Genomic DNA, 22,240 nt, shown 5'->3' on the forward strand with positions numbered 1-22,240 from the left:
AAATATGTAAATCAAAATCAGTAACTGTTAAAAATCGAACAGTGATTTGAAGTAAGCATGAAGCATCTGAAATTTGGAGTCTCTAGAATATTAAGGAGTTTAAAATCATTTAAGACTTCCTTTGATATTTGTCTATTTCAGGTTTTTAATATGGAAAGTTTAAATTGTAATATGTTTTTCTTTGACAGATGTTCTTATTCTTGTGGCTTATTAACTCCTATGCTATTTTATACCTGTAAGGTTGAGTCTTATTAAGAAAATTACATTATTTCATTTCCTCAAAAGATACAGAAGCTTTTCCCATTTCAAAGATTTACATTCTAAGAATATGCATGTTGTGTTACTCTTAGTGATATCTTAATGATGGACTTGTCTTCGCGTTCCTAATAATTCTAATTTATCTTAACTTTTCTTTCTTTTCCATATATGTAGAATATGACTTATCTGTCATTCCTCTTCTTTCCTTCACTGGTGTTATAGAGTTACTATACATTTCTGACTTGAGTATCAATACATTGGAAAAGGGAAGATTTAAATTTTGTAGTACTTCTTTTAATATAAATTGTAAGTGAGTATCCCTGGGTCATTTTCCAGTTTTCTTTTATAAAGTTTCATAAAAGTAATTTGTCATTTGCTGTTCCAGATTCAAAATTGCAAACCGTCACTAGAAAATATAATATTTTTGTAAAGTGTGACTTCAGTTCAAATATCTGTTTATTAGGCATTTTAATACATTTAAGGAGAAATTATTCCTTTGTAGCAGTAACTTTCATTGGGCTTTAAGAATTCACCATGGCACTCACTATAAAATATCTTTGATGTTTAAGCTGCTTTATTTTAGGAGAGGGTTATAAATTTAGAGAGCCCATAAACTGTTCAGTATTCTCTCTCCTGTATCAAATGAAAAGACAAAAACACAGTTGTTTCATAACAAGAGGATATTTTAGCTAAGAGATGCACTTCTTTTATATTGCTGGCTTTAATTTCACACTTTTAAAACAGACCATTCAGTTCTTCAACTGGTATTTTTTTCAGACCTAACAGACATAACGTAACTAAATCCTTGTTCTAAAATAAACTTTTCCAAATTGCCAGCTAAGTTGATTACAATTCAGAATATATGGTTGATTAACACAGGGAAGGAACATTTGAGAAAGGAAAAAAATTAGATTCAGTAAAAAAAGAAGTTTCGCTTAGAATAATAGAGTGCATAGAAAGATAAATTTCATATGTCAAGAGTGTGCATATGTGTAGGTTTAGATTTATTAAAGCACTTAACACAACAGTTGTTAGTCCACATAGTTGGCTTACACATGGCTTAATATGTTTTTTGTTGTCCTATAATCTAGAGGATTTGTGTAGACTTGGTGGTTATGGTTAAGAGGTAGGTGGGTTGTGTTGTAATTCATAATAGTAAAAAAAGCTTTGCTATAAAAATCAAAAAAGGTGCACTCTTTCTATAGATACCAGCAGTAGTTGAAAATCAGTTTTTATTTGTCTTCAATTATGTCCCTGAATATTTTTGTAATGTTATCAAGGAGACCCAATAAAACCCCAGAATTTATTTATTAAAAATTGTGTATTTATTCTTACATGTTTAAACTTCAGTCACCTTCAGAGTACTCTCCACTTGATGCAATACACCTATTGAGATAATTTTTTCTGCTGCTCAAAACAGTTTTTGAACCTGTCGATTATGATGTCTTTTAGTGCCTCTGCCGTTTTTTTGTTTGTTTCACCTCTTCTAGAGGTGAAACAAAAAGTTGCTTGGGATGAGATCTGGTGAGTGGAGAGGTCAGGGCACAGGGGTCATGCCGTTTTTGGTTAAAAACTCACTGCTCAGTGCCATGTGGGCAGGTGCACTTGTAATTCACCCATTGTGAAATGGGCAGACAAGTTGAAAGAGTCTTCAAAAAATATTCACTGAAGCCAAATGCAGCCTCTCACAACAACGTGAGCTGGTACACTGGTACAGATGGGTTCCCACCTAGTGGGGGGAGGCCTGTTCTGTAAGGGGCCTGCCCTCTATGAGATGATTCTAGTTTTTTTCGAGTGCCCTGTCATATGTTATTCTATTATATACCATTAAAATTTTCTTACTGTTAATGACAGTTCTAATTTTTTATTTTTATTTTTTACATTTTATTTAGGCTATTGGATAGATTTAGAAAGAAAATGAAGATATATTAAATATACAGTTGAAAGATGCTCCACAAAGTAGGTGCTAAGATAAGGCTGTTGTATCTGGTTATGAAATCTGCTTTAATCCTTTAGCAGTTTTTGAGAAAAATTAAAGCAGGGACTTAACATCTTTTCCTAAACTTGACATTTTATACACAGAGGCTGTTTGGCTGTAGTATGCAAAAGTAATAATTATTATAATTACATAATTTGGGACTCCAGGGTTGAACAATAACTTTATGTTGTCTCTGACTTTTCTTCCATATCTCCCAGTCTGCTTCATATTATCTATAATGACAAAACTTTTCTTGTTTATATTGTACAATATTTGACATTAGCTCTTATATGATGAAATTACTTATAGGATAATATCTAATAAAGTCAAATTTTATGGTACACACAAGTGTAAGAGTGAGCAAGGAAAAATCAACAAAGGCTTCAGAGAGGGGATGGAACTGGTGTGGAGGATGGGGTAGAATTGTGATGGACCAAGGTGCTAGAGGATAGGAACTTCTATGTGTGTGTGTGCACACATTTGTGTATGTGTTGGAAGTATTCTCACCTTTGTGAGGTATACGTGAAGATAGATATGACAGAATAGGGGAGATACAAACTTGCTGAGTGTTGATACTATGGGGAAACTGCTTTAACTTGGAAAATTAGGGAGATTTGTATTGTGGAACATTAAAAGGTGAAGTTAGATAGGAAAAATAGAATCAGATCATGAAGCGCATGCAAGGTTATTACAAGATTTTACTTAGTCTTAATCCAAAGAATGTTGAAGTACCAGTTGTGGTTTCTGAGCAGGGGAGATATAATAAATGTGATATTCAAATTTGGAGACAAAGAAAGCTGGGAGACAGGAAAACCAATTAGGAATCTGTTATAGTGATAGTGATCTGTAAGAATGAAAGCTTTGATTAGAATAAAATAAGCAAAAAGAGATTAATCTGAAGAGTAATTAATTTAAGGGAGGATTCTTTTAAAAACAGCCCCTCTTCCCATTTTATAAGTTAAAGAGGAATTGTTGGGATGTGGTTGCAGAATTTTAAGAACAGAAGAAAAATCAATGATCCGTGATATTTGTAAGTAGGCAAGTTATAAAGGAGAGCTATTTTGTGAGAAAGGATAGCATTTATTTTCTTTCATGTTGAATTTAACTGATGGCTAGACATTCTGTTGGGAGTTTTTTATTTATTAGAGAATTTGTTTACAGTTACTTCATTGTCAGAGGGAAAATCCTCAAATAATACTATTATAATTATTTTAGAAAATTAATGATTACATAGCAGCCTAATTAGTCCATTAATGTTGATATAAGTATAAATATGTGTAATTCATAATGTGTTACCTTAGACTGTCCTATTTTAATTGTTTTTACTTTATATTGACTATAAAGCATTTTCTTTTGTCTTATTTTTTTTCCAGCATTCTTAGAACTATTTTCTTTCAAAATACATAAGAGAAATGGGGCTCTTGTCATTTTTGAAGTTCAAAGTTAAAGCCATCCCACAATACTTGCAGGTGCTTTTGAGGTTTTCTACTTTGGCCTGAAATCCAGGAAGCAACTGAAATTTTCCCTTTAAATTTATGGCCTATGTTTTTCAAACTATTATGAGTGAATCAGGTTTTTCAAATTTGGGGGGGGGGGCGAAAAATCATTTTGAGAATATGAGTGAATCAGGTTTTTCAAATTGGGGGGGGGGCGAAAAATCATTTTGAGAATAGTTGTAGTTGGTTTGTTAATGACAAATCTCTGCGAATGTGGCAGGAAAATATCCACATAGACACCAGGGAAAGTTCATTGTTATTGCACCGTTATGAAAATCATTTGTACGTCTTTGTTAACTTTTCATAGTAGTGAATTAACTTGGAAAAACCTCAGATTTTATTCTTTACTGTTAAATATTAACCTTAACACCAAAATTTCTTACTGTTTCAGTGGTACCTTCTATATCTGTAAGCTTATAGAACTTTGTTGAATGATAGAAGGTTCAATTCTATGTATATAAAAGCAAATAGTGAATATTTTAAATATTTAAATCATTTTAATATTTTGATGGATGACATGGAAAATTGAAGACATCTTTTATTATCTGAGATTTTTGTAACTGGAACTTCTTAAAAATTTTGTGTTAGTAAGTTGGTTTTAAAGGCTGTGAGCAAGTCAAAGGGTAGCCATTAAATGAACCTCTCTGCTGCTGACATTAATACACAGGGGTCAACAGGACAACACTCAACGACATCATAGCTGACCTGCCCCACACCCGTTCAGGGTAATTAATCAGTCTAGGTCATCCTCTACTAGAATGAGCAAAGTTTAGCTACCATTTTATTCACATTGCAGAAGACCTTAATTGCAAGTCACGTTTCCTTAATATTGTAAACTTGCAAGTCTTTTAAAGTGCTGAAGATCATCTTAAATAATATTCAGATAATATGTTGGGCAAGCTTATTATCTAATTGTCTCAGGGATTTTTGAAATTTTTGGCTTTTTATGTCTTTATGTTTTGTTTCTGTTTTTAATGTTAGATGGAATTGTTTCTATCACAGGGGTCAATTCAGAGTACATCTCAGAAATATAACTTTAGATTACAGATTTAGTAACAGGAAAATTGCAGATTTAAAAGTCATTTTAGAATAAGGCAGCATCATTATTCTTTAACTTGCTACCATGTATATACTACTTGGTAATGAAACTAGAAATGTACAGGAAATTAAAGTACTACTTAGGCTTTTTTTTTCCAAAATTGATTTTAGCTGGAGATAAGTAGGTATACTTCAGTAGCTTCTAATTCTAGGTCCAGATAGTTAGAATTCTAAGTAATGAGACTGAATTCTTACCAAAGGCTTTTTGTGATATATGAGATATTTATAAGACAGTTCACTCTGTAACAGTTTGACATACAGGTTGAATTTCATTGATGTTTCTGCTTTTGCTGTGTAAATTTGTTTGATGCCCCAATCAAAAATTTTTGAATATATCCTGTTGTCTTAAGAATTCTCTAGTAGCACATTTTTCTTACAGGTAAAGTTAAATAATTTTGCCTTTTTTCCCTTATTCATATCTGCATTGCAGTTATAAAAAGTACAGATTATGATGAGAAATAATAAAACATTACAGCATGAAATGTAAAGACAGTCTGTTGATTTTTCCATATATCTCTTTTCTACTATTGATCTGTTTTACTGTTCCAGAAGTATTTTCTAAAATGCACATATCAACTCCGTTATTTTATGTTATGCATTTCAGGCGGTTTACCTTCTTTAGCTTTTGGTCTGTTTTACCAAGTAATGTATAGGCAAAGTTTCTAAAATTTTTGTAGTTTGTGTTGTACATTTAAACTGCAGATTTTACACTGAAATCATTTTAGAGCTCTGTGCTGAGGTGTGTGTGCTTTGTGTAGAGAAAAAAATGTAAGTCAGTGATCTCTTAATGGTGGAAGGAGGAGGAGATGGGGAGATCAGTACAAAGCTCATGGCACCTAAAGGTAAATCTTAGAATCTATTTTAAAAGATGTAAATTCCATTTCTATGTAGAGCTAAGGAGGGGGGATATTGGAGTTCATAATCTCTTGGTTTTAGTAGTCAACTTCATGCTTTCTTACTGCAATCAATGTCATACCTCATTTTATAAAGAAAAATACATGTTTTCAAAGAGAGAAAGTTCTGTATTAAAATCTTTCAGACTATTTTTAGTAAAGGCTTAAGATAATACCATGTCATCACTGGCATAAATTGAATCAGTTATTGGGCTGTGTTCTTTAGGTTCCATATAATTGGAGAAGAGTTTGATATGTAAGCTACAGGTTACCTTAGTCATTAGTGTCCATAAAAAGGAGGATTAGTTACAAAAGTACAAAAAGGACCTTGTTGTAAGATCCCATTTTATAGACCCTAAAATTTCCATAAAGGGAAATGATAATGTGATAATATTTTTAAATTGCTTGATGAAATCTCTTAGGTTATTAATAAAAAGTCATAATTTTCATCGTTAAATACTGCTTGTAATAATTGTATTTTTTATTGAATTGCTAATGACATTTTTATGATTATGTAAGATAATTACTATAAGTGATTATATTAACATTAATAAAATGAATTTATAGAATACAAATTAATTTCCTCTACAAGGAAACATGGGTGAACAAATTGAATATTTACTGTGATTATCACATCCACAGTGGTGATGGGTGATTGTGGAAAGTAGAAATGTAGCTTAAAAGATTTTTTCATATATATATGTAATGATTACTAAGTGAGCAGCATAGCTTGCTATATATAAATATAGGTGTGTATATAGAGAGAAATATAGTCATATAACTAATTAGAAATGGGTATAAATACTAACTTTTTACTTAATGCAGTTAAACCTTAAACTCCAATAAAACTAGCCCAGGCACTTCCCTTCACATGCCCCTATATTGGTCAACAGCTGGTCAGAAATGTCTCTGTTAAAGGGATGTGTAATAATGCACGATAATTTGTTACCATGTTAAAGTTATTTTATTAGGCTCTTTTCAAGATTTTTGTTACTGAGTGTAAAATTGTGAGTGGGAGGAATCGTGGCATTTTGAGCTAACTTGTCTTATAAACAAATTATGGGCTTAAAAGAAAAATATGTCCTTATACTTGCTAAAAATGCTTACAATGAATATTATCAAATGAATTTTATATAATTGTTCTTAAACATTATTTAAAATGATTGATTTTATTTGTCTTAGATGCTTTGGTATTACCAGTTATTGCATACTAGATATGGGTAGGAAGGATCAGTGCTACACATACTCAGATTCAGTAATTATTGCAAGATTAAATACTACTAGTATGCTTCTGTATACCTTCTATCAATTTACTCTAGATCACTTGCTGACTCACAACTTCATTTTAGCAGTGTCATGTAGGACCTGATTTGAGTCAAATTATATAGTGTACTTTGATACTGTAGCTTACTTTAATAAAAAAATACAATATTCTAAATATAGATGAATTTTACTTTTGCAGTATATATCTAGGAAAAGTTGACTTGTACAGTGTCTTCTCAATTATTTTCAGTAGTATTAATGATGACTGACAAGTTTCATTATTCCTGTTTTATTTTCTGTAGTGTATTAAATTTATATCATTATTCATAGGAATTTTTGAAAATTGATAATTGGCTTGAGTTTTTAATAAAATGTTTCCTTTTAAACTTGCTCATGAATTTTTTAATGTTTTGATATGTTGAGTTGTTTGTAACAATGACTTGTGTACTTTCCCCTTGCATCTTAAGACTAAAATTTTGCTTTCAGAGCATGTTTGAAATGATACCGAGAATTATTGCTTATACTATATCTGTTAGAGCAAAATATTTATTTATTAGTATGATTATTCTAATTATGGCAGTGTTTAATTGCTCTCAAGTAGTAGAAGTTTAATTTAAAATTCTGTAATTAGTTGATTTAGATTAGTTATTTTTAAGTATCATGTAATAAAAGGGAAGTTTAAATAAAACAGTTAAAGTCAATGCTTGAAAGCTGGAAGGCATTCTGAATATCACATGGATTATTAACTTTTAAAGAAAGGAAATTGACATTGTTGGTGGTAGAACTGCCCTTTTTCTAGACCATTTGCTGTTACTGGAGGAATCTGAGCAATTTAAACTTTCACTTAAGTGAACTGATACACTGTGTACAGATGGAGACCATTTAATTTGAATGCTTATATTAATTTTTACCATGGACTAGAATACCTAGCACTTCTAAGCAAATATGATGCAAAGCCAAAGGACTTCTCAACAATTTATCACATTTTAAAAATACTCTAGTTATAATTGTACCAACGCAATAAGTGATTTAAAATAGACAAAGCTTTTGTGCCCCATCTCCCACCCTAGTGTACTTTATTTGTGGAAGATTATGTTGCAGTTTCTAAATAAGTTTATTTATTATTAGGTAATAGGATTTTTTGAGTGGTAGAAATGAGGGAAGTGGGAAAATAAAAATTATATTACTGTATTGTAACTGTTAAGTGCTTACATTTCCCCCACAATATTGTCTTGTACTGTATGATTTTTCAGCATTTAAGAAGCGGTTTTGTTCTTTATAGCTGAACCAATAACGTTTCCATCTGGAGGAGGCAAGTCATTTATTATGGGTTCTGATGATGTTTTGTTAAGTGTACTGGGCCTTGGAGACCTTGCAGACTTGACGGTAACAAATGATGCAGACTATAGTTATGATGTAAGTGCAGTTTTATTTTTAATTTTTTAATGATTTAATAGAAGGCTCCTTATTTTTGGAAACACTTATAAAGCAGAATTAATGTCAAGGTGCATGGGAAAGGAGATAAGCGTGTCAATATCTTGATTTGAAGTGACATTTAGTTTTCTTTTATAACTAGTTTCTTTGCGGTATTTAAATTTTTCTTAGGCATTGTGGTGGATTAGTTAGGAGTTTGGGATGATTGATTACTTTAAAATACGGGTCAATAACTATCTATCTTGAGTAGTCAACTCTCAATTATTTACTCAAATTAAACCATATTTTGGTATTAAGAGAAAAAGAGATAACCTGAATCACTTATTTGCCTTCAGGAACTTCTTAAAAAGACATGTTTTATTTTTGAACTTTAATTTTTTTTAAGGATAATGTTAGTTTGTTGCCATTTCCTGATTTTTAGTCCTTCATTTGAGAGATGGGAAGAGGTTTGAGGGGAGATGGGAAGGACAGTGTTAGAGGGTGAAACTAGTTTGGATTAAGCTTTTATAGACAATAAACATTCAATTGAGAGTTAACTATACTTGTTTAGATTGTACATTAATGAATGAATTTGCAGTTTTTTAGCAAATTAGTTTGTTCCTTTTTTTAATGAATTCATTATTATGTTAACATGCTGTTTAGAGACATCAGCCTCAGTGGGCTGGATTATTATTAATAGTATTTTAAAAGTACATAAGGAACTACTTGTGGACTACTTTGGAAGAGGTTTCACAGTCTATTTTTACAGATGGAGAAATAAAGATGAAAAGATAACCCTTATCGATACCAACAATTATAATAAAAATATTCTTAAAGTGTCTTTAGTTCACACTTTTGGAAAGTAACTTACTGCATTTAATAACTTCACATAGCTAATTTTCTAAATGAAAACTGTATTATTAACACTGTACCCTTGGATTTTGGGTAGTAATTTATATAATTTTTATTGTTTTCATGTAAGGTACTGCAGCATGGTAGTTTTTTTGGGGGGGGGTTTGCTGTTCTCTTCTGACATTTAATAGGACTTTTGGGTTTAGCTTAATAAGTAGGTGAAAAAGATTAAGGGACTCCATTTGGTATAAATATTTGAAAGCTAATGAAATAATTATTCTTAGTTTTTATTAAATGATGAAGATTTATTATAAAGTTTTTAAGGTACATTAAATTTGTACTGAACATTTTAGCAGAGCAGTTTTAAATATATGTTTTAAACACACCAAAACAAACAAAAATTCCACGTGCCTATCAATTTACTACTTTTATCACTATTGTGTTCTTTCTTTTTAGTTGCCTGCCAATAAAGATGCCTTTCGAAAGACATGGAACCCCAAGTATACACTACGTAGCCATTTTGATGGAGTACGAGCATTAGCTTTTCATCCTGTAGAACCTGTGCTGGTTACTGCCTCTGAGGACCATACTCTGAAACTTTGGAACTTGCAAAAAACAGTTCCTGCCAAAAAGTAAGTGTTTTAATGTCAGCCTGTGGTTTTTTCCTTCCAGATTTGCCGATCTTAACTAATGCCTCTTGAATATCAGCGAGTAGTTTATAGTTATTTAATTGCCTTTTCCTCCACTCCCCCCCCCCCTTTAGGAGTGCCTCTTTAGATGTGGAGCCTATCTACACATTCAGGGCCCACAAGTAAGTTTTTTTGAATTGGTACTTAATTAACAAGGATAGTTATTGTTAACTATATTTTTTTATTTTTACTTTTTAATTCTCACCTGAGGACATTTTTCATTGCTTTTAGAGAGAGGGGAAGGGAGGGAGAAATAGAGAGGAAGAGAAACATCAATGTGAGAGAGAAACACCCATCGGTTACCTCTTGTATGCACCCCAACTGGGGACCAAACCCACAGTCCAGGCCAGGATCAAACCCGTGACCTTTCGCTTCATGGGATGATGTTCCACCCAGCTGACCCACACCTGTCAACTATTAACTGTTACTAATCAATCCACAAATATTGTAAAATTGTAATAATGTTTGCTTTATATTAGAAAAGAATAATATTTTATTTGATTAATAATTGTATTAGGAGAATATAATCAGTACTATTCAAGTGCACATTTACCTTAAACAGTTTTTAGATACCACACAAATTCAGAGGTTGGGGGATGTGGATGTGAATTTCTTTGTAAGCTTTATACGTAATTTTTTTCTTCTTTCCTATAATAGTGGTCCTGTTCTATCATTAGCTATTAGTTCTAATGGAGAACAGTGTTTTAGTGGTGGTATTGATGCAACCATCCAGTGGTGGAATATGCCTAGCCCTAATGTGGATCCATATGATACATATGGTAAGTAAAAGGTTCAAAATATGTTTTTTTAAGTGAATGGAGCTGGCAAAAGTAAATACCTCACCTGTAAGCTTGTTTAATGATGTATTAGTCTCCTTGTTTAATTATTCCACTTATCATTAATCTGCTTTATTAAAGAGAAAAATTAAGAAATATGCTATGAATATTTAAGCCTGTAAATTGATTTTTTTCTCTGTGGTGTCCAAAAAATTAAAAAAAAACTATTATTAATTAAGATATTAATTTCAGTACTAGTTACAAGAATAGAATAAAATTTAATACAAGGAACAATCTTTGAAACTTAAGAAATAGTGTATGTAGTTCAAATGTATTCAACAGAATACAATAGAAACAAATAGGGACAGTAAGGACATGTATCGGCAAAGCTTTTTGAGAACAAAAAGATCCTTTACTTAAAAAAAAAACGTAACAAATGCCACTTGTAGAATCTGTCCTACAGAAATACCTGTACATGTATTCAAATATATTTAAAGGGCATTGTTTGTAATTATAAAAAATTAGAACAAAATGTTTATTATTGTGAGAATGGTTAGGTAAATAGTGGTCTACTTAATGGCTGGTTCATTTAAAAAGAACTTCAGCTTTGTTGTTTTTATTTAACATTCACTTGGTGCCTAACTTTGCCAGGTTTAGTGTTAAGAAGTACATCAAGAAATAAGAATGAGCCAGATGGAAAAAGCAGACATTAAACAGATAAGCAAGGGGGTGGAGTCTCTGGTTATAAACTGTGATAAGTGCTATGAAGATACATTATACTGAGAGACAGTAACAGGTGGGACCTTCTTTAGATGTGCTCTAAAATAGTGCCACTAAACCCAAAATCTAAAGGATAAAAGGGAAATTTTAATATAGTAGTCTCTCCTTATCTGCAGTTTTGCTTTCTGCGGCTTCAGTTACCCAAGGTCAGCGCAGTCCAAAAATATTAAATAGAAAATTTCTGAAATAAGCATTTCTCCAGTTTTACATTGCACTCTGTTCTGAGTAGCATGATGAAATTGAACACCATCTTGCTCCATCCTGCCCTAGATGTGAATAACTTTTTTTTTTTATTCAGCATATCCACACTGTATACACTACCTGCCCATTAGCCAGTTAGTGTCCACCATGGTTATCTGGTCACTCTCAGTATGGCAGTGCTTATGTTCCAATAACCCTCATTGTACTTAGCAGTGGCCTTGAAGCATAAGAGTATTGATGCTGACAATTTGGATATGTCTGTAGGGTCAAAAAGTTTCACCTTTTCACTTAAGGGGAAGAAAAAATAGTCATATGCTGAGGCATTAAGGTCTGTAGTAAGAACAAATCTTCTGTCCATGAAATTGTGAAGAAGGAAAAAAATGTGTGCTTGGGCTGGACCCAGGCAATTGGAGGCACCCCATCCCCTCCCCTGTCTTTAGAAACTATGTTTTGCCTACTGTTTGTTTTCACATTAAGAGTCATTTTCAAGGATGTAGCCTTAAAAGAGTAAGGCATTGTTGAAACCAGCTGGATTGAATACGTTACTGAGCTCAGTTAAGGCCTCTATATACACTAAAGATTCTACTTGTCTTGCTGCCACTCAAAACAAGCCTTTTATGTAAATTTCCTTGCTTATTAAATCTGCAGCCTACCAAAAAAAAGAAATTTGTGCTAGTTTGCTGGGAGAGGCTACATCACATCACTTATTATATTATAATATATTACAATAATTGTTCTACACTTTAGTTATTGTTGTTAATCTCTTAATATGCCTAATTTATAAATTAAACTATCATAGGAAATATAGAAATATATGTGTATATATATGTATATATAGGAAAACAGTATATATATGGTTTGGTACTATCCATGGTTTCAGGCATCCACCTGGGGGTTTTGGAAGGTATCCCTTGTGGATAAGGTGGGACTACTGTGAAGAGTTTTAAGCCAGGAAGTGACCCGTAAATGTAGCATTTAAAATAGTCACTCTAGCTGTTGAAAGTACATAAGGGGAGGAGTTGATAGAGGAATACAAAGTTAATGTTGTTGTGTAAAGTTATGCTGTAGTGGCCCAGTAGAGAATAGATGACAGATGATGTTGCCAAGACTAAAGTGAAGGCAAAGCAGTTGTTTGCAGAGAAGTTGGAGAGAAATGGATTTAAGACATATTGGGGAGCTAGGATAGAATAGACAGAATCTATTGATAACTGTATTGAGTGGGTGAAGTAATAGATCAGTGACTCTTTGATTTTGTTATTTTTTTTAACAGCTTTATGGAGGTATAATTCATGTTTAATAAAATTTACCCTTTTGAAGTAAACAGCTCAGTATTTTTTACTGTGTTCACAGGAATGTGCAACCATTACCAATTTCTAATTCAGAACATTTTCATCACCACTTTTTGATATGAGCAATTGAATTATGGGATGGTAGCATTTCATTGAAATGGGGAGAGAAGAGATGTGAGAAGATAAAAGATGATGAATTTGGTTTTTAGGCATGTTAAGAAATGGCAACACCATATAGCTAATATTAAGATGCGAGAATGGATGGTATAACAGAATGTGTTGTATAGGGTAAGAGAAGGAACTCTGACATTGGGAGAGTGGCTAGCAAGAGCCAACAAAGGAAACTGAGAAAGTACTAACCTTTGAAGTTAGAGGAAGTGCAGGAGAGTGTGGAATTAATGGAAACATACCAAAAGAAGAAACCATTTTGAGAAGAAAGAAGCAAACTGCACTTTCAAGTGTTGCTGAGAGGTCTAATAATATGAGGATAGAAAGATTCCTCTTTATATGTGACAAAATAGGTCACCCACGTATTGGCCAGACAGAGAGAGATGCTGTGGCTAAAACCAGAGGGTAAAGGGACCTCTGGGTAACCTATCTAGGCATACCCTGTGGATGAAAAAGCAGTGTGATGAGAATAGAAAAGAAAGAAAAGTTTTATGAAATTTGGCAGAAGAGTTTATCATTGATGATTTTAGCAAGGGTTGTTGTGATGGTATCAGAAACTGTATTAGAGTGATTTGGAGAGTAAATGAGAGGTAAAAACATATCCACTCTATGCTTTTCTACTGTTTGGAAGAAGGGTGATAATAAGGTTAATGAAGGTTTTTGTTTAGGTTGAGAGATGCTGAAACATACTTGTTTGCTTGTGGATCCCAAGGAGTAGGAGAATTTTTGTAGAAAGGAAATGTTAAACATGAGAGCAAGTTAGTAAGTTGAATGGAGTCTAGAATACATCTGATATAATTAGCCTTTAGGAAGGAGGATAATTCCTTACTTGTATCTGCACAGAGAAAATGGTTTTTAACACTAGTAGATTTATAGATTGGGAGGCAAGGAGGGTGGGGAGGACTTTCTATTTCAGTGCTACATTTTCTTAGTGAACAATGCAAGATACTCAGTTATTCATGAGGAAAGGAGGTTGGGAACTGTAAGAATTGCAGAGGTGATGAGATATCTGTGTGAAGTGAGAGCTTGCTAGAGAAAAGGATTGTAGGGCAAATGATACACAATGTTGTTAGCCACCATGTCCATCAGGTGATGAACAGGTAAATAAAATGTAGTATATCCATAGCATGGAATAGTATTTGAGAATTAAAAGAAATTAGGTACTGATACATGCTACAACATGGATGAACCTTGGAAATAGTATGCAAAGTGAAAGAAGCAGTCACAAAAGGCCACTTGTATGAAATGTCCAGAATAGGCAAACTGATAGAAGGGAAGTAGATTAGTGGTTGCCTAGAGCTGTGGAAAGGCAGAGAGGAATTGGGAGGAAATGGCTAATGAATGATGAAAGTGCCCTAGAATTGGTATGGTGATGATGGCACAACTCTGTGTACTTATTAAAAAACACTGAATTGTACACTTTAGATTGGTGATTGTATGGGATGGAAATTGTGGCTCAATAAAGCCATTTTTAAAGAAAAGTATGTTCCTTACAGAAAATTGCAAAAAATGCAAGAATATATTGGGGAAGGGGTTAAAAATGACCTGTAACTTCACAACTTAGGAGAGATGGCTATTGTATACACTTTGGTTTACCTTCTTATAGCTGGTATGTATAGTCTTTTACTTAATTATATGGTAAGTTATATACTTACAATTATTTTAGCTAATTGTTGCTCTTTTTTTTCCTTCCTAGAGCCAAATGTTCTAGCTGGCACTTTAGTTGCTCATACAGATGCTGTCTGGGGTCTGGCTTACAGCGGCATAAAAAATCAATTACTGTCTTGTTCAGCAGATGGCACTGTTAGGTTGTGGAGTCCACAAGAAAAATTGCCATGTATTTGCACTTACAACGGAGACAAGGGTAAGTAAATGTTGCTTCTATGAAAAAAGATAAATGTTTTTAAAATTTGGAAGATAGAAAGGACAAACAGTTGATTTACTATTTCTTTGCTGCTCCAAGAGATGTACTGAAAGATTTTGAAGCTTGTGATAATCTTTTTACTTTGTCATTTTTTTTATGAACAAGATGCTTTGCAAGTGTATCCTGTAGTTCAGTGCTTCTTTTTACCTTTTTCAGGACATGTCCCATTGAAAAAGTAAAACTATTTTTATGTAACAGTGGAATAGACAAATGAGGCTACTAACAGGGACAACATGAGGCTCTCTGCCTGCTCCAGGATCTAAGGGGTCACAGTCTCAAGCATACCTGTAAACCATGTATGAGCACACTGGTTGAGAAATCTAGCTGTAATCATTGAAGCAACACCCATAACTAGGAAGTACAAACTTAAGTTACTTGCATAATTTCAGATTTTTTCCTGTCAAAGAGGCTTTACCCAATGTTACTTATGCCAGTTACAGTATATTACATATATTTGTATACTTGTATTGGTCTTATTTTCTAATTCATTTTTTAAGTTACTTTTAAAAATCAGATCACATTTCTATTGAAAGTATGTTTGGTTTTAAAACATTTTAGAGGAATAGTTTATGCTTGATTTTGTTGGTTCTCTTAGTTACCTTAATAATTGTACTAATTTTTAATTGCACAAGATTTGAGTTAAAAATTCATTTAGATATTTGTTTCTAACTTCATCAGGTAATTAACTGCTTGACTCCAAATTTTACATCTTTGTGCATTGATCTGGCCAGTTGAATTTATTATGTTAGAGAAATTGCTGCTCAGGCCAGTTAGGGGATAGTACTGTGTGAGTGAATGCCAAAGTCCACATTCCATTTTTACAGATCTGAAACTTTGACTTGTATTAGATACTCGATAAGGCTTATAGGCTTATAGACAGGTAAATAGTCTCCCAAGACAATGATGTGAAATGCTGATTTGTCATTTTACAGTAAGAAATTTACTTTGCAAGTGGGCCAAAAGACTCATGCAGCGTCTCTTCCTCTTTTAAAAGAAAATGCATAGAAAGTAACTTTTGTACATACCTACTCTCACTTTAGGAGCCCTCTAGCTATATTTTTCTTATAATGTTAAATAGAATGTTATAAAAGCTTTTTAAATAATTGAGGGAAGATTACCTATTACAATTCACCATCCTAACACAATTGCTGTTTTTCATTATTAACATCACTTCAAGTATATTTTAGCCTTGCCTGGGTAACTCAGGTGATTAAAGCGTCATCCCGATACAACAAGGTTGCGGGTTCCATCCCCAGTGAGGCCACATACAAGAATAAACCAATGAACCCATAAATAACTGGAACAACAAATTAATGCTTCTCTCTCTCTCTAAAATTGATTTTTAAATTTTAAAAAGAATATTTGAATTCCTTTTTTCAAATCAGAAAGCCAGAGATTTCTAAATTGTTGTATTTACACTGTATCTCTTTGGGCTCCTTTCAGAGCATGGGACTCCTACATCGGTTGACTTTATAGGCTGTGATCCAGCTCATATGGTGACCTCTTTCAACACTGGTAGTACAGTAATTTATGACTTAGAAACATCACAGTCATTGGTGATGCTTTCATCACAGATAGATTCTGGTAAGTTTTCATGGGTTTCTTTGAAACTTACACAACAGAGGGTGATATTTTAATTTTCACATTTTGACTATCTGAATTTAGGATGGAAAAATAGTTTCAGTGTGTTATAAGTAAACTTATTTACATTATCTCTACTATTTCCTCAAATTATGCTTAAAAGCTGGGTTGGTATAAGGACACAGGAGTGAGTGGAGCAATATAAAGGTGAAAGCAAGGGAAATAATTTTAAATTTTTAAAGGAAATACATATGGAATTAGTGAAAATAATGCAGCTCCAATATTTATATATAAATGGCCAGTGTTGTAAGTATAGGATGTGGTTTGTGTTTTGCACTTAATTTAAATGGGAGTCCAAAAACAGCCCTGCATTGTGATTGGCTGATAGGTCTTTCACATCTCTTCTGTAGATTTCCCTTCCATTTCTTATTTCCCTTGCATTTTTAAATGTTTACTTTTTAAAATAATATCTTATTGATTATGCTATTGCAGTTGTCCCAGTTGTTTTTACTCCTTTACCCCTCTCTACCCAGTACCCCTGTTCCTTCCAGCATTCTCCCCTCTTAGTTCATGTCCATGGGTCGTACATACAAGTTCTTTGGCTTCTCCATTTCCTGTACTACTCTTAACCTCCCCTGTCTCTTTTGTACCTGCCATTTATGCTTTTTACTTGCTGTACCTTTCCCTTCATTCTTCCCCCTCCTCCTCCCCACTGATAACTGTCCATGTGAACTCCATTTCTGTGATTCTGTTCCTGTTCTAGTTGTTTGCTTAGAGTGTTTTTGTTTTTAGATTCAGTTATTGATAGTTGTGAGTGTGTTGTCATTTTACTGTTTATAGTTTTGATCTTTTTCTTAGATAAGTCCCTTTAACATTTCATGTAATAAAGCCTTGGTGATGATGAACTCCTTTAACTTGGCCTTATCTGGAAGCACTTTATCTGTCCTTCCATTCTAAATTATAGATCTGCTGGATAGAGTCATCTTGGATGTAGGTCCTTGCTTTTCATGACTTTGAGTACTTCTTTCCAGTCCCTTCTTGCCTGCAAGGTTTCTTTTGAGAAATCAGCTGATAGTCTTATGGGAACTCCTTTGTAGGTAACTCTTCTTTTCTCTTGGTGCTTTTAAGATTCTCTCCTTATATCTTTGATCTTTGGCCTTTTAATTATGATGCATCTTGGTGTGTTCCTCTTTGGGTCCAACTTCTTTGGGAGGACTCTCTGAGCTTCCTGAACTTGCATGTCTATTTCCTTCACCATATGGGGAAGTTTTCCTTCATTACTTTTTTCAAATAAGTTTTCGATTTCTTGCCCTTGCTCTTCTCCTTCTGGCGCTCCTATGATTCGAATGTTGGAACATTTAAAGTTGTCCCAAAGATTCCTCAGCCTGTCCTCATTTTTTTTTGAATTCTTGTTTCTACATTCTGTTCTGGTTGAATGTTTATTTCTTCCTTTTGTTCAAAACTGTTGATTTGAGTCCTGGCTTCCTTCCCCTCACTGTTGGTTCCCTGTGTATTTGTCTTTATTTCACTTTGTGTAGCCTTCACTTCTTCCTTTATTTTGCAGCCATACTGTCATTTCTGTGAGCATCCTGATTACCAGTGTTTTGAACTCTGCTTCTGACAGGTTGACTATCTCCTCGTCACTTAGTTCTTTTTCTGAAGTTCTGATCTGTTCTTTAATTTGGGCCATATTTTTTTGTCTTGGTGCACCTGTTATGTTGTAAGGGTCAGAGCCTTAGGAATACATCAGGGCAGGGCAGTGCACTTGAGTTGTAGCGCTATATTGAGGGAAGGGCCAGAGAGGGAACACTGCTCCTTGCTCAGCTCTCACTCTGCTTTCAGTCACTTCTCCCGCTTCTTACTTATTTTTTAAGTACAGTTTACATTCAGTACTATTTTGTATTAGTTTCAGGTATGCAGCATAGTGGTTAGACAATCATACTCTACAGAGTGGTCACCCCCCTGCCCCCCAATTTTTTAAGTACCCACCTGGCACTGTATATAGTTATTATAATATTATTGACTATATTTTCTATGTTGTGCTTCCTTGCATGTTTTTATTGAAAAAATTGGTCAATTTGCCTGTTGAGTTTTTCAGTCTGGATTTTGCTGGGTAACATACTTGAGGTGTCATTTAACATGCTCCTCTGTTTATTTTACTTCCTGTAATTTGGTTATAGATTTTAGAGCCCTATTCAAATTTAGGTTCAGTGTTTTGGTCTTCATTTTAAAATTTTTTAATGCTTTTAGCAAGACCACTGTATAGTGATTTGTGGATTTTTATCAGAAGTAAATATTGTCTGTTTGTATATCATCTTCTTATCTTTTCAGTCTTGATAATCATTACCTGGGTCCATTAACTCATTAACTGTTTAAAAATGATTTTCTAATTCTATTACTACTTCTCCATTTTTTTTTTTTTAGCTAGAATACTTATAAAAACCCTCATCAATAATTTGGTTATTCTGTAGTTAGATTATAAAGGAAAAAGCAAGATAAATTATTGATTTTTCCCCTCTTTATTTACCAGCTTTCATTATAATAATAATGAGATATTCCCTGGCTGCCTCAGTAGATGACCAGTGAGTCTGTTGGGTGTTGTTTGTTTTTATTACCATAATCTCTTTTGGACATAAATGTATTTGATGTGTTTCAATCCATGTCAGGTATTACCTTTTTGCTACTCAGAATGTTTCATCTTTGGCCAGTGGGAGTTTATTCAAATTGGCTCCTGAGTCCTTTTCACATGACCGTAGTAGTTGTCGATAGATTTCTCGGTTCCTCTTGTTCATTTGTGCCCCAGATCTGAAATCAGCCATTTCTCTAAGGAGCCATGGTTCCTTTTAGTGGAAAATAGCATTTAGAGACTACAGACTAGGTACTAGGCTATTGGGTTGGTCCTCATGGTTTTCATAGCTCTTGTGTTGGTCATTGCTTTGGGCTTTTCAGTGGACGGAGTTACAAATACATTAAAAAACATTGATAAATTATCAATGTTTTACAAATACTTCTAATTAAAATTCAGTATTATCTCATTGGTTTTTATGTCTTTACCTCATTTTAACTATACCAGAACTCTTGGTTCTCAGCAAAGTCATCACAATCTCTCATTTTATTTATCTCACAGTACACATACAGTTGTCTGAAAAAATAGTAATACCAACACCACGGCCAGTAGATTAATTACTGAACATATCCTGTACTTAGAGTATATTCCACTAGGGATGGGCAGCCTAACTACTGTGCTTTATGTCACTGAACTAGTTGATTTATTTGTTGTTATACCACCAATTGGACATATAGTTAAGTTCATTTGTTTAATTTTACTTTTGCTTTTTTGTGATTTTTTTTTTTAAATTATTTTGTCACCCTGGCTGGTGTGATGCAGTGGATTGTGCCACGGACTGTGAAGCAAGGAGTTGCCAGTTCTATTCCCAGTCAGGGCACATGCCTGTCTTTCAGGCCCAGTCCCCACTAGGGGGCACTCCAGAGGCAACCACGCGTTGATGCTTCTCTCCCTCTCTTTCTCCCTCCCTTCCCCTCCCTCAAAAAATAAATAAATAAATAAAAATTACTTTGTAATTATACAGAACATTTAAATACTCAAAGTGTCTTTCCCAGTGTCTTTTCAACCTTGGTTCCTCTCTTCCTCTTTAACACATAATTACAAACACTTACATGGGGGCATTTTTTTGCAGTGTGTTTATATTCAGTTAAGAATTCTTGTATATGTATGGAATGATTGGTTTACTTAAAGTCTAATAATGTTAATGATGTTTTCCCATTGTTTTGATTCTTCTCTGTTCTCCCTCCTTGCTAAGGAAAAGGTCTCATTCCTAGGGACATTAAATTTTGTTTAATGTCCTTTGTTTTTTTTGTCAGTATGGGTAGGATGGGGAGTGTTCCTTGCAAACATCTAATTATCGCTTATGAATTTCCCTTAAATGCTTATAATTCTTTTATTGGCTGTTTACTAAAAGTAAGTTTTGTAAGATTCTAAACCACCTATATTAAAACACAGTTTTTTTCTAAAATTGAGCCTTGTACTGTGCATATTATTTGACATGGTAGCTTAAACATTTATTTTTTAAGAAATTTTATCTCAAGATTCCTAGTTCTTATGGGGTTTTTTTGTTTTAACCAAAACTTTTATTTTTATTTAACTTTTTTGGTAAGAATTTCAGCTGTCATCATCCAGCTTCTAACTGACGGTTTGAATTGTAGTGCATTATCTTCCATTATTTTTCAGATTTACAATCCAATAATCACATTAATAGAGTAGTAAGTCATCCCACACTTCCTGTTACAATAACTGCTCATGAAGATAGACACATCAAGTTTTTTGACAATAAAACGGGTAAGTAGGTTGTCTTATTTTCTTTCATATAAAAAATTCTGTAAATTTAAGGTGAGCAAAAATGATATTCTTTTATATAAGATATATTGACTTTTAGGCTTCAAAATTGCCAAGTAAAACCATTTTAACCCAGATTTTTGCTTTAGTTATGTAGTATACTCATAATATATGTTGTTTTATCCTTCAGTATATAAATAATACCTTGCCTACCTATTATTTTTCATGTCATAGCAGTTAAATATAAATCCTTCCATTTCAAATTCTTCCCTTCATATTTTGTATAGCAGAAGAGCTGTCTTTCTGGTATTTAGCATTTCAGATATGTTCCTAAAATTATTTCTCAGTGGATGAAATGATGATATAGTGGAAACTGTTTTATTGTCATGTTTCCTGTATTTCTTGTTGTCAGAAAACTTACCATTTATTTAGAAGCCAGTGTGGCCATAGAGTTTCTTTAAGGACCCCCTTTCCATCTGTCATCACCTTCATACTACACAAAATAGTTTGCTTTCTTTCAGGGAAGTGTCTGACTGCTAGAGAGGCTTCTTTGAGGGGAAGCTAAAACCAGGGATATGGAAGGACTTCCACTTAAGATACTTAAATGTTAATTGCAACATTATCGCAGGGCAACAAATTATCAAGCAAGATAGTAAACCAGAAGACAGATTTCTCTTTGAAGGTTATATAGCACATGGTCATAATTTTTAGTCTTTAGAATCTTACATAAATTCCTTTGTTCAAATAACACTTTTCATGGACAGATGCCTTTTAACTCGGAACAGTTGAGAAGGGAATGGATGTTCACAGGACAGTACATTTCACAGGAAAGACGATTCATTTTCATGCGGATGTTCTCAATTTAACACCTTATCAACAATTCTTTGAACATTTTATGAAGCCTAAAGATCTTCCTTTGCTGCAAGAACAGAGATAATTTCCTTTACTGCATTTCTTGAAAGAATCCTTTTTATTATTAAAATTTTACATTTGTAAGGGAGGGTTCGGAAATTTCAGTAGTTGTATTAAAGGCAAAACATGAGTCTCTAGAGCTGTGTTGCTGGCAGAAATCAAGAAAAAAGTGGTAATAAAATTTTACTTAACGAATAAGGAGCCTGTAGTCTTTCAGATAAATTCTACAATTCCGTTATTTCTGTTAAGTAGTCTAGTACCTTATCTTTAGTGAGAAGAAATTGAAGCGATAGCCTCTGAACAAGGGAAAAATTC

At 33.3% G+C, this 22,240-nt stretch overlaps 1 protein-coding gene across 2 annotated transcripts in view; it reads left to right on the forward strand.

The window, feature by feature from the left end:
• STRN3 (striatin 3) overlaps positions 1-22,240 on the forward strand; it is a 112,833-nt gene that overhangs the window by 85,123 nt on the left and 5,470 nt on the right. For both annotated transcript variants that reach the window (XM_024551349.4, XM_024551350.4), the window contains 7 exons: positions 8,269-8,402; positions 9,708-9,883; positions 10,015-10,062; positions 10,598-10,719; positions 14,851-15,018; positions 16,522-16,662; positions 20,909-21,016. In XM_024551349.4, the coding sequence (XP_024407117.1) occupies positions 8,269-8,402; positions 9,708-9,883; positions 10,015-10,062; positions 10,598-10,719; positions 14,851-15,018; positions 16,522-16,662; positions 20,909-21,016 (897 nt within the window). The remainder of the gene's footprint in view (positions 1-8,268; positions 8,403-9,707; positions 9,884-10,014; positions 10,063-10,597; positions 10,720-14,850; positions 15,019-16,521; positions 16,663-20,908; positions 21,017-22,240) is intronic.

Source organism: Desmodus rotundus, chromosome 7 (genome assembly GCF_022682495.2).
Source record: "Desmodus rotundus isolate HL8 chromosome 7, HLdesRot8A.1, whole genome shotgun sequence".
NCBI classification, from domain to species: Eukaryota; Metazoa; Chordata; class Mammalia; order Chiroptera; family Phyllostomidae; genus Desmodus; species Desmodus rotundus.